The sequence below is a fragment of the Acanthaster planci genome, linkage group LG08, assembly GCF_054643075.1.
Source record: "Acanthaster planci isolate LZ-2023a linkage group LG08, COTS_SCS, whole genome shotgun sequence".
NCBI lineage: Eukaryota > Metazoa > Echinodermata > Asteroidea > Valvatida > Acanthasteridae > Acanthaster > Acanthaster planci.
Window position 1 is genome coordinate 6444441 of NC_141784.1, and position 13291 is coordinate 6457731.

The following is a 13291-nucleotide window of genomic DNA, read 5'->3' on the forward strand; positions in this document are numbered from 1 at the left end:
CACGGTATGCCCAATACCGGGGAAAGTACCCGCACTAGGCAAAGAAAAAACGCAATTATGCAGTTCCTTTCCAAAACTGTTACAATAGTTATAAGCAACATGACTATACCGATAACGAATGAGGTAAAGGGCCATTTCCTCAGGGTAGCTCACTTCCTTTTCGTGAACTAGACCTGTTTACATCTCATTGAGGGTGTTCAAGATCAACACTACAGTCCACCCTATCTTTAGTAATAAAAGATTCACATGCTTTCCATGGCCCAAGCAAGCTTGTGCATGTGTCTATTGGATGATAGCTGTAAAACTGTATTTCCTTTGAGATGCTATTTTCTCTGCCTCACAGGGACACCGATACTGCGGTATGGGATTGGTCCCCAAAATGCATGGTTAAGTATTGGTTTCTACGTCTTCATTCCCCCAGATCAGATATGGTCGTAACCTACAGTTGGCCCCATGCATTCAGGGCCCATTGAGGACAGAAAAGCAGATGGCCACTTTTCGACGGCCAGCAAAAAGAGGAAAGTAAAACTGCTTTTGTACAGTGGGATAGGTTAGTGGCAGAAAGGCAAAGAAGTGGAAAAATGCATTACAATAAAATGTTCGTTCTGCTTCTGTGGTAGCAGAAAAATCCAAAACTGCATGTTAAAAAGACTTAAAATCTGCTTTTCTACTATTCTGGTAGCAGAAAAACAGATGGCCACTTTTTTGTTCTCCGTAGTAAAGGCCTATTCACTGCTTACTAATCAGAGGTTCTAAAGATGTCGAACCACATATAATCCTATCCCCCCACGCCACGTACTGCAACCACGCTGAAGCATACTCCTGCGTGGGGGGTACAAGCTCATTGTACCACTCAAGAGCTGTCAGACCGCTACCGGGTTGGGGAGATGGAAACTTCGAGGTTTCTGGTGGCCTGCAATTACCGCACCGGGCCCATCCCCTGAATAAACCAAACGGCTCCTTTTAGATCCACCGGCTCTTTTCAGAGCCACAAATGTTCCAAAAAGTGATTAATTCAATGCCTGAGGCGAATTGTCTACGTAAAAAAAATGGTTTTATTTAGAGCGACAAATATTCAGAAAAGGACAAAATCACTTGAAAGGCTTTTCCGGTTTTTGTTTTCATTATCAATTGGTTTTTATTTCCAAGACGCAACAATTTCAACAAGTTATTTCGAGTGCTAACTAACGGATGAAAAAAAATTAAAATACGACCTCTTCACTGCACTCACACAAATCTATATCTGTAGACATGGAAAAATATGTTTTCAACGTAAAAAAACTCCAGTGGTTAAAAACAAACAAACAGACGGCCGCATCATCAGGAATAAAACCCCGCATTTGATATGCTATGCTACATTCCTGACGTAATATCACCTCAAGCTATGATAAAATGCAATGTTATCTTGGGTTACGAGATGTCCGGGATAGGTACGAGTTGGATCCGTGTACGTTTCGTTCATTCGTTTCTTGATTTAAAAAGGGATGTCACGCAACCAAACACAAGTCGTTTTCTGTTTTTCGGTTTGAAAACGAAAAAAAAATGAAGAAGAAGAGGAAGAAGTCGTTTTTCGTTTGGCTGTTGGAAACGAGATTAATCTTGAACAAATTGTAATCCCAATTCATCCTACGTACTTTCGATGTGTCACGACGTCTCTGATGAACACTTCTCAGGATAAAAGTTGCATTTGAGCATGTGAGATATTTCCTTATGAGTTGCTTCTCCTTTTACTTTATAAGTAACGAATTCATCGTATTCCTCTAATTCAGCCATGTTTGATTTGATTGCTTACTATTAAGACGTCTCTTACGTAATGCAATGAAAAATGGAACCGATTTTCATTCTTGGAGCAATAGATTACACTGTTGTTCTTTTTCACTTTGAAAAACGAAAAAAGAACGATATGGAAATACTTTTGGCAGTGATGTGAACGAGTGAGGTGGCGTATACTCTGCTCACACGGATTTTGTGAAATTTGTGCGTCTTTTGAAATAAAGTACTGTCACTGTTGCCGAAAATCAACAAATATAGCACACTGGGATTATGTCTGACAACGAATCTTCAAAGAAAACAGCCCGTGGCAGCAGAAAAATGCGCACCAAAAAGGACCCACTGAGACCCAGTTCCACTTATCAAGATGGTGACTGCGTTGCGTGAAGTCCTTGCCGTCAACCATTGACGAGAAGCTTGACAAAATTCTCTCCACAATCAACAACATAGAATCACAACTGAACTCTGTAGAGTCGAAGTATCATCAAGTCCATCAACAGGTGTCCGCAAATACCAATGACGTATCTGACCTGAGAATATCTGTGACATTTGTCCAACCAAAAAGAAACGGATTACAAATTACGGATCATCAGGAAGCTTGAGGACAAGATTGACAATATTCACAATCAAAGTTGCCGCAACAACATTCCCTTGAGGCAGAATCGGAATCTTATGAGGTCTTCGTTCATGAGCTGCTAACTAGTCATCTGAAGCTCGATGGGTGCTGAAAACATCGAAATCGGCAGAGCACATCCCACAGGACCACCACCCGGTACAGGTCAAGCTGTAGCACACAGTTTACCCAATCCAAGGCACAGACTAATCCACTGCCGGCTTCTCAGATACAATGATTTTACAAAAACCTTTAATACAACCTTATCAGTTATGTTTCTTGAAAATAAAAAAAAAATACATCACGCATGGTGACTTTAATATCAACTTATTGGAGTGTGATGACAACAGCGTACAAAATTTTATGAATACCCTGCTACTATACTCATTTTACCCGACTATTAATACATCAACAAGGATTACATGCAACTGTTATTGATAATAATTATATTTACCGATGATCTTGCAGACAATTCCTCGGGAATTCTGATGACTGATATTTCTCATCATCTTCCTGTATTTTTATTATAACCTTACAAGGAAATCTTAAAAAATAAAGAAGCGCAGTTTTAATGAGGACAGTAGTAACAACTTTATGACTGACTGGGATTTTATAACATTAATGTATGACATACAAAGTACGTATGACTCATTTTACTACGAGTCCAACAAACATATGATAAAAACTTTCCTTATTTGCAAAATAGTAAATGCGTTATGAGAAAAGTAAATCCCCCTAGTTAAATCTGTGAATTCCAGCAGTCGGGGAATCACATGCGGGGTACCACAAGGTTATGTGTTAGGTCCATTGCTATTTTTACTTTACCTCAACGATACAATTATGCAGTACCTCAAACAATACATTTTGTTTATTTGCCGACGATACAAGTTTATTGTCTACACTCAATAATGTAAATGAAGCAATCCAGAACCTTAATTAATTTGGAACTTACTAAAATTAAGGAGTGGCTTTCAGCAAACAAATTGTGTATTAATGCCTTCAAATCACATTACATAACATTTTGTTCAAATCATTTTACGTATACACGAACGGCTTCTTTGATCTTAAACACTTCGAGGTCGACCCAGGTTAAAGTACAAAATTTCTGGCTGTAACACTGGATGAAAATCTAACTTAAAAATGTCATATTGATGATGTAGCTACAAAAATATCCAAGAATAATAAAAGTTATAGTCATTATGACTCGATTATTTTCCGGATAAAGTATTATTAACATTGTATAAAAATTCCTTAGTTTTACCCTACTTGAATAACGTAGGGCAGCTCGCCATCTCGATGCAACAGATTACTTACTCCACAAAAACGACCGGTTCGTATAATGCCGGTCACCGTCATCATTCTACTCCATTGTTTGCTAAATTAAATCTTTCACAATGTAATGACTTATATCACCTGAATCTAGCGATGTTTATATACAAATTAAGGCATGACCTACTCCCTCCTTGTCTTAAAACCTGATTACCTTGATATCAACCATCCATAATTACAATACACGAAGTAGGCTTATATATAGTTCAAATAGAAAATTGTACGTCCAGTTTCACAGGACGTAAGTGTCTAAAAGTAGTGCTATTCACCAAGGTGAACAGTATTGGAATTATAAATGATTCTATGAAATCACTACTTTCTTTACCTGTCTTTGTAAAGAGACTCAAAGCTCAATTTTTAGACAAACGGTAATTTTTCTGAGGTGCTAGCTCTTGTCCGATCGCTCTTGTCAGCCGTATGCTATGTTTTGTGTCGCATTTGTTTTTTCGGATTGCCTCTCGTTGTCTGTCTGTCCCTAGGTTAGGGTACAAAAACACATAAATGTTGTCATTTTCATGTTCATGTTATGTAACTATGATAACATTAATGATATTTATATTTATCAGTGATAAATGTACGTTTGTGGCTAATTTTTGTCCACAATCACAACATTGAATGAATGTCCTCTAAATCTAATTACATGTGTCGTTTTTGGTTTTCAGTTGAAAGACGAGAAACGATTTGTTCTTCGATTTTCATTTTTCGTTTTCAAATCAAAGAACGAAAAAAAAATGTTTTGGTTGTTTGATTATTTTTCGTTTTCACATCGAAAGACGAAAGAACGAAATGTACAAGGGCCGAGTTTTCCCGCGTATCATGTCCAACATTCATTCAAATATGCCATTCTGATGTAACTTGTACGTTTCTTCTCGACATATGGTCTCCCCTTATGGTTGGCCATGTTATCTCCTCCCATGCCCCAAGTTCAAGCACAATATACGCCACATTAATTTTTCTAAACCTCAATGGACAAGAGAACTTTATTCGGTTCGGAAAAAGAACTGTGTCACGTAACCGTTGTACGAAAATATACAGTAATCAGATTGTAACAACGGGGGCGCTGCTATCTCTGCTCTTGTTGCTAGCCAACGGATCACTCACGCTTGGCGGATTGATTTGGTAGCGAGGTTGGTTCTAAAGAAGTATGTTCAGCTCAAACAAATGCAAAACGGAACGAAGAACTGGTTTTTGTAGACTTAAGTTATGCGTTCACTCACCCATCGACTTTAACAGACCTTTTTCAAAACAATACACAAACGTAAGTCTGTTTTTTGGAACTATGTTTTGATGCACATGGAGACAACATTTTGAGTAATTGAGTGACTACGGCTGCAAATATCTAGTCTCTGAATATGTACGTGCGTTGTATGCGTGTACTACATGTACATGTAGGTGGTCCAACTTTGACATTGCGTCGGTGGTCTGACGTTCAGTTTTGTGACTTTAGAAAGTGGTGTAAGGTTACACTTCCAGATAAGCCTTGCTAGTTTTTAAACCATTTGAAATCACGTAAGCAGCAGTAGTTTTTTTTTTAATGTAATGGCACATTTTGATGAATAGCCTACCATTTAAAATTCTTTATTGCCAGATTGCAGACCGTACACGGGTCATGCTACACGATGTAGGGCCTAGTTAGGCCTCGTACTAGGTGTAAGTTATTCAAGCATATGTATGCAAAGATTTTTTATTTCCAATGTTTTTATAGGCAACTACTTATCAAATTAAATGTACTGTATCAATCTGAAATGATATTTGAGTGCTTTATTTGAGTGAAAAAGGCAGGCCTGTTTGTGCAGTCTGACAGGCCGCCATCTTGTTTTTGCGTGGACGGCAAAGGAAAGAACTTAAGAAGATTGTAGGTCGACTCGCCCACGGCCGACCTGCCCCTTACCGACTTGCCCCTTACTGACTCGCCCTTTTGCCAACTCACCCCAGGCCAAGTCACCCCCTCAGAGGAGAGCACTGTTTTTGACCTAGCTCTACTGAGTGGAGGGTTAGTATTCCTCTTTTACGATTTTGGATGAGATCGTCATACTAGCGCTCCATGCACGTTCATTTAGTAAGATTAAAACGGTTCTCAAAAATTCCAAAGACTCACCAAAAATCACCTACTGGCTTTCATAAATGCCAACGTCAAACGGTTAAGGCTTCAATGCAGTGACTTCAAAATCTGTCAAAATCCGACCATTTTCGCTCAACACACGTACAATACTTAAACATTTCACTGCCTGCTCCTTTCAAATGCATGTAGTGAGATTTAGAAGCAATAATTACTCTATGGGCAAAACATAGTCCTCCCAATAAACACTCATGAGTGGCCTATACGTGGTCTGGGCACAAGACTTGTTGATTGTGACGGGTGGGAGTGCTACCAACGACTGTTTCCTCTACTATGGAAAACATGGTCCTCTAAGGAAACCACAGGAGAGACCCAAATGTAGTCAGGGCACCAGACGTCTTGACCAGAAAACAATCGTTGGTAGCATTGTTGGTCAGGATTCTCCTGACGAAGGACTGAGCATGCAGTCCAAAACGTTGAGTATACTCACAGTTCTTTTCAGAACCACACATACTCATAAGAGAGATCTTCTTTGGCATTTGTAAATGCTCTTGCCTCTCTTCAATAAATGATCCGCACATTTGAGCTACATACTTTGGCACATGTCCATCGAATGGAAGACTGGTGCCTGTCCCGTCCCAGTTCTCTGAATGTATAAATAGGGACAGAGACCAGTCCAATGACGTACATGCATGATGCATTGCGTCATTGGCAACCTCGACTCCATGGGCTGTGTGTGCATGTTCCTTCACAGGGAACCAATTTTGTACCCATGGAAATGAGGTGGTGTTTATTCTCAGTGGATGCATGCATGCACAGGCTTTTATTGTCGATATCGTTTTCCTCAGAAATCCCTCAAAAAAGCTTACATGTACATCTGGATCTGTTTCTTCCTTCTCCATGTACATGTTTGTGCACCTGTGTATATAGGAAAGGGGTCCAAAATTCACAATCCCCCATTAATGATCTGAAATTACACCAGTATGTTCACTACGTGATCAACTATCCCTAGGGTGCTATTAACGCAAACCTGCCTTTCCTTTATTTTGAGGAAAAGGTAATTTGCTTCCATACTGTACATTGTTGTACATTCTCCCTACTCGGATAAATGTTGGCCTGATTCGCACATTTTACACAGACTTCTTTATATAGTTGAGTAATAGTTCATGTACTTACATGTAGCTTTGATTGAGAGCCTGTCTGGTAATTTACACCTGGAGACTTTTAACACCTGTTTGAATCTTGTTCAGCTTCACAACAATACCTGTCATCCAAGAACATGTATGTATTCATTGATAACTGACATGGCCGACGTGCGCATAACCACGTGTTACATCCACCGTTAGACATCATGTCGGCCAACATTGTACATGTGTGATATTATGCACATGCATGTATGCATTTTTTTTATGCATGCACACCCCACAGTGTACAGGGAGTACTAATACAAGGACTGCTGAAAAAAGATTTCTTGGTCGCCTTTCATTTTCTTTGGGTACGTATTCATCTTGGACGCAGTGCATCTCTTGGCTTTTCAGACTGTCCAGCCCCACATCACAGTGGTCAATCATTTTTAAATGTCCGAAAAAGGAAAAACAACTTGTCTATGGGAAAATTTCAATGGGCATCGAGGCAAAGACAAGGGGCATCAGGGGTACATGTATTGCCTCTGATGCCTTCATGAAGTACCTGCCCTGGTATAACACTATGTAGGCTTGAATGTACGATATCCAGATACATGTAGATTACCGTATCTATACTGAGATACCCGCTTTAGTCACATTGTTAAAGAGCAATGGTCATGTGAAGGAAGAGATTTTTTATTGACATTGCAAACCCCTTTTTTCAGAAAATGTGTTTGTACAAATTTCTAGACTTTTTTTAAGCGATGGGTTTATAACCACCCTTCAGTTAGAAGCACCTGTACTTGCAGCTTTATTATTGATAGTGGGTTGATGTGTTCGTGTACATGTATACATATTGCTTCTCAGAGAGCCAGGTGTGTGTGTCTGTTTCTGGTCTGCATGCAATGTATTCCAAGTCTTAACCATGAGCAAGTGAGTATTGGGATTATGTTACCTGTGATCTGATGTTATGTGTCACATCATTCATCTGCATATCCTCAGGCAGTTCATTGTTGTCATTGGCTGCATTCTATTGCTTCATCCCGCATACCCCCGAATGCATGGCTGTTCAAGTTGGACCGGTATGGTCGCTTCACCATGTACATGTACTGTGCCTGCTTGGTAACAACATCTGGTTCTAGAAATAAGTTTAGCATAACGATATGTTAATGTGATCTGTCACCACAAAATTAGCAGAAAGTCAGAATTTTCACAAATTGAGAGAAATACTAGTATTTTTGAATTTAGCATAACAACCTTGTACATTTAACACTTCTGTAGCATGACAATGGGACATTATTCTGGCAGCTTTGTGTCTTTGTTTCTGACATTGTTTCGACATTTCTGACTGAACACAAATAATGCTATCATCAAAATTGCTGAGAAAATGATATTTTTAAATATGTAATCCTGTGAAAAATTTATTATTATGAATAGACAGGTTATTTTTTCCAAATATTATAAAACCCCAAAATTGACCTCCACTTCAATATCTGACTTTGAACCTTCAAAATAGGAAAGAGCAGAATGCAACTTAATGCTCATTTTGTTGTGAAGGGTCACATATTTCAATCGAGTGTACAACAGCAGCAAATATGAGCCACCTTGGGGACAAAAGTCTCTCATGAGAAACACAATGTTATTCTAAAAGTACACAGGTGTACTCTACAGGTACATGCAACCTGTGTTTGTCAGGAGTACATACATGTACTGTATGTATACTTATTTCTGACATTTGACTTAATCACATGAGTGGGATTAGTTGACAGACATCTGAAGTACATGTAATGGCTAAGTTTTTATTAATGTTTTAGTTTTTGGCTGGCTGTACATGTACATACTGTATACACGTACTTACCGTCATCAGTGGCTACCAAGATTTTCCTTCATTGTAAAGAATGCAAATTCCATTTTCCAGACATAAGTCTTGTCAAACAGATCCAGAAATTGAAGGAAAAAGTCTGAAAACTTTATACTAAATCCCCACTTGGGACTTTTTTTTCAGCCACATCATTCTATTCTTGAGTGTTTGCATTTCTGCTGACACGTACACGTATGCTTGTTGATCTACTACATGTATCGGTACGTGTCCGTGTCCATATACCGGCATGAGATTAGACAGGACCTGTCCGTGTCCATGTACCGGCATAAGATTAGACAGGAAATGTCCGTGTCCATGTACCAGCATAAGATTAGACAGGAAATGTCCGTGTCCATGTACCGGCATAAGATTAGACAGGAAATGTCCGTGTTCTTGTACCAGTATAAGATTAGACAGGAAATGTCTGCCAATATTGCTGAGGAGAACCATTAGGAAGCATCTGACTTCCAGCTAGACCCAAATCTAATCTAAATGTATGTTTGAAAATAGCAGCCTCCCTTGTTAAAAAAAGGGGAGCATACATGTGCACCACATCCCCGCTTCGCATTGCTAACCCTGCATGTAATCATAACCTCCTATAGTCTGAATGTTCACTATGTACATCATTACATGAGACCAGTGCACTACGTGTACCTGTAATTTCATTTTCCCAGAGATATGAACCAAAAATTTAAATGCATTTTCCATTAGTGACGCTGATCAACATTTTCCGTGAATTTATCAAAAGTAAACATTCTGTGAGTTTTACACCTCACCATCAGCTCATTACCGTTCTTGTAGAACAAGTTTTACATGGTACCGGTACATGTACTTTAGTGCTTTTTTTTTAAACAGCATTTTGTTGTGTTTTAAGCTGCAGAGTTTTGGAACATAACTGCTTGTCCCTGAACCCTAATCTACATGTATTTGATGTCCGTTGTATTAAAAGAGAAGCTTTGAAATTGATGTTCAGGCCTAAAAGATTCCCATGAATCACGAGGGGGATTGTGTCAGTAGGATCATCCCCCATTCTTCTCATGTCCTTACAAACTAATTTTTTATCAGTTGAAATTATCATTAAACCTCTGATGTGCTGCAATCATACATATTTTCACCAAGTATATCGATATTGAACATTAATACGTGCACACCATTCTTACAATGTACGCTTTGCCTCATTTTCAGTTAATTATAAGGCAAAAATGCTGCCGGTACTTTTCCATCATCAATGGAGAAGAAATTAATCGTGTGGACTGAAACTGCAATGCTACAGTATGAATTGAATAGTTGCAATGCTATGAATTAGAGAATAATGAAATTAACAAAACCAAGCCTATTGGATAGACATTTCAGAGATGTACTAGTACAGATATTGGATGCCTGTCAGTATGGCTTTCTTGCTGACACGTACATGTAGACCTCTAGTAGGGTTTGTTTTTTGGTTGCAATTAAAATGACAGGATTAAACGCAAAACTCCAGATTGATTTGCTTGTGTCCTTCTACAGTGCTGCAAAGAAAGTGAAGATGGGTAAGCGAGTAGAGAAAGCTATGAAGGAAAAGGCAGCAGCCTCCACCTCTCAAGAAGCAGCGGAAGAGGATCTCAACAAAGCACCAGGTTAGAAAATTCTCTCCGGCATTGTTTTCAAAAATCTATCACATCACTGGAAAATGATATCACCAACAAATCCAGATCTGAAATAAACCCAAAGACAGGAAAGAAAATAAGCACATAAGGCTGTGACATAACAAGAAGATTAAAGTTCAATACAACTTCAATATTAGACAAAATAACCAAGAGAAAATTTTTTGAAAATACGGCAACATCGCAAATTGTGTTTTCGTTGTGTTATCGGCACTTCATAGCTAGCTGAGCAATTCAGCTTACAGGGAGTGCCACGCTCTCGTACTGAATGAATTCGCCCGTAAACGTATGCTTCTGGTTGCATCGCAGCAACTGTGATTCATGAAAAGTGCGTGGCAAATGGCTGAAAATTTATCGGGAATGTGATACTGGGAAAATTCTTCCCTTACATATACGTACATGTGAATCGTTTACATAAAAAGAGTCAAACTATAAAAAAAATTATCTAAAACAATATTAACTTTAAAATCAATACATACATGTAACTAAAATATAAAATCTTCACATAATCAATTTTTTTTATGTACATGTATGTAACACCAAAAAATACTATAAAAGTAATTTTAAAGAGTGATTTGTCACACACAAATTAAACCAGTTTAGGTTAAATCGCAATTGCCATCTTTACGTTTACAATTGTAAACCTTTTAAAATCAAGAAAGATGTACTTCACATATATGTATACATGCACCGGTATTGCATTTGGGCTTAAAAAATTGTAATGGGTGACCAAATGTTTAATTCTTATCACCAATGGCAACCATGATTTGTACCCATTGACTTGCAATGTGGTATTGGATAGATGTCTGACTAGCATGTTACTTTTTATTACCAACTTGTAACCTTAGTCTTAATGCAGTTTTGTTTTAAGCATACACACGTACGTGGCGCACATTGTTATGATCAACCCAAAAATGTGAATTTCCAAAGTGAATGCATATACAAAAATGGGGAGGGGAGTTTGAGTTTTGCGAGAGCCGTGATGGCATTACGTAATCAGGTTGCAAAAACACCATGGGGGCTATGTACATTTACATGTACCTGTACAAGCACAAAAGAATGGGAAAAACCTTTGTCAGAATGTGTACTGGTGTCTTTGCATAAATGAAGCCCTTTAATTAATGTGTGATGTACATATACACACTGTACTGTAGGATGTACAATGTACACACACCTGTGACCAAACGATTGTTGTACCATACGATTCGTAAAAGACTTCATCATACACATTATGCATGCACCACTGATTGCAAGCTTCCATTGGAGGAGTATTCAGCATGCTCAAGTTAAGCATTAACTTCTAGTTCCTTGGTTCCATGTAGCTCTGTGTGCAGTCAGCATACATGTACAGGTAGCTGAAAGTGAAGTGGCGCACACTAATGAACTGGATTGTCAGCTTAACCTTTCTCAACTCACCCAAGTTTGCTGTTGGTCTTCCCCCACTGTTCTAACAGAGCCTTACACCTGCACTGGTCAGTTTGATGCAGACTTTACTGAGCTTTGTCGAAGAGCTGGCCTGCCACAAACAGAAACCCCCCCTGTGGTGCTGCGGGCCAAGCGGCCAGGCACCCCTCCTCCTCCAGACCCCAAGGCGAAGGATCCCACACCCCCAGAAGAGCCTGTGGATGATGCCGATGAGGAACCCAAACCAAAAACATACGTCACCAAGGACAAGTATGCATACTTCAAACCAAGCATACAGGTGGAGATGGAACATGAGGACAAACCAGCAACAGTGACTGAGATCTATATCAGAGGTATTGTAATACAAAAAGAAGAAGAAATTATTGGACTGTGCTGCCCTTTCCCCCAAGAGGAAATTGTGGTTTCATTGAACCCATCGCCATTGAGAAAAACATCAGGTTTTTTTATTTCTTTGGTGCAATAATAAGGTAGCACATTTTGTTGGCCATAACCATTGTTTCAAGCTGCAGTCATTGCATAAGTGTTTAGATAAGTTTTTCATTGGTTGTTACTGCCTGTGGTTCTGTTTACTAGTGAAGTCATAAACACCATTTCCTAAGTTCCGATCAGGTTACAACTCCACGAACCCCCTAAGAGTACCAATTTGCTTGACAATGTTTGCTTTGAATAGTTTTGGGCTCATTTATGTTGCTTAGATATGTTACTATTGCCTAAAAATGCCTAAAAGATAATGCTGAAGAGATACACATCAGTGGTCCCAATGTTAATGGCAAACACCATACATGTACATATACATGTACATGTATACAAACATGTTTAGATTACATTTACACTCAACCGTTGAATTGTAAGCTCCCATAAATTCCATATTTTTGCACAGCTTTTTTGTGATGAAATACATGTACACAAAAATCTGCCAGTTGTTAGAGTGTCAGGCCCGTGGTATTGTGTACTGTATCCAAATTAGCATTGATACAAAGTTTTGATATGTCCAAATCAGCATTGATACAATGTTTTGATTTATCCAAATAAGCATTGATACAATGTTTTGATTTATCCAAATCAGCATTGATACAGAGTTTTGATTTATCCAAATCAGCATTGATACAATGTTTTGATTTATCCAAATCAGCATTGATACAGTGTTTTGATTTATCCAAATCAGCATTGATACAATGTTTTGATTTATCCAAATCAGCATTGATACAGTGCTTTGATTTATCCAAATCAGCATTGATACAGTGTTTTGATTTATCCAAATCAGCATTGATACAATGTTTTGATTTATCCACATCAGCATTGATACAATGTTTTGATTTATCCAAATCAGCATTGATACAGTGTTTTGATTTATCCAAATCAGCATTGATACAGAGTTTTGATTTATCCAAATCAGCATTGATACAATGTTTTGATTTATCCAAATCAGCATTGATACAATGTTTTGATTTATCCAAATCAGCATTG

The 13291-nt window shown here is 38.5% G+C and overlaps 1 protein-coding gene and 1 long non-coding RNA gene across 39 annotated transcripts in view; one reads left to right on the plus strand and one right to left on the minus strand.

Moving 5' to 3' along the window:
• Nucleotides 1-13291, plus strand: part of lrrc71 (leucine rich repeat containing 71) — a 33917-nt gene that overhangs the window by 150 nt on the left and 20476 nt on the right. For 10 of the 38 annotated variants that reach the window (XM_087139788.1, XM_087139791.1, XM_087139790.1 and 7 more), the window contains exons 1-4: nt 5669-5705; nt 7763-7828; nt 10263-10372; nt 11854-12156. In XM_087139788.1, coding sequence (XP_086995914.1) covers nt 7821-7828; nt 10263-10372; nt 11854-12156 — 421 coding nt within the window. In that variant the 5' untranslated portion in view covers nt 5669-5705; nt 7763-7820. Of the gene's footprint in view, nt 1-5061; nt 5222-5647; nt 5706-7199; nt 7267-7762; nt 7829-10262; nt 10373-11853; nt 12157-13291 lie in introns of those variants that run through there. The other 28 variants (XM_087139783.1, XM_087139780.1, XM_087139784.1 and 25 more) reach the window with 13 other exon arrangements.
• LOC147798343 (uncharacterized) lies at nt 1209-8884 on the minus strand. Its single transcript, XR_015426121.1, has 4 exons — nt 8754-8884; nt 7851-8033; nt 6948-7035; nt 1209-4187 (listed from the first exon to the last, which is right to left on the minus strand). It is a non-coding gene; the product is annotated as an uncharacterized LOC147798343 (long non-coding RNA).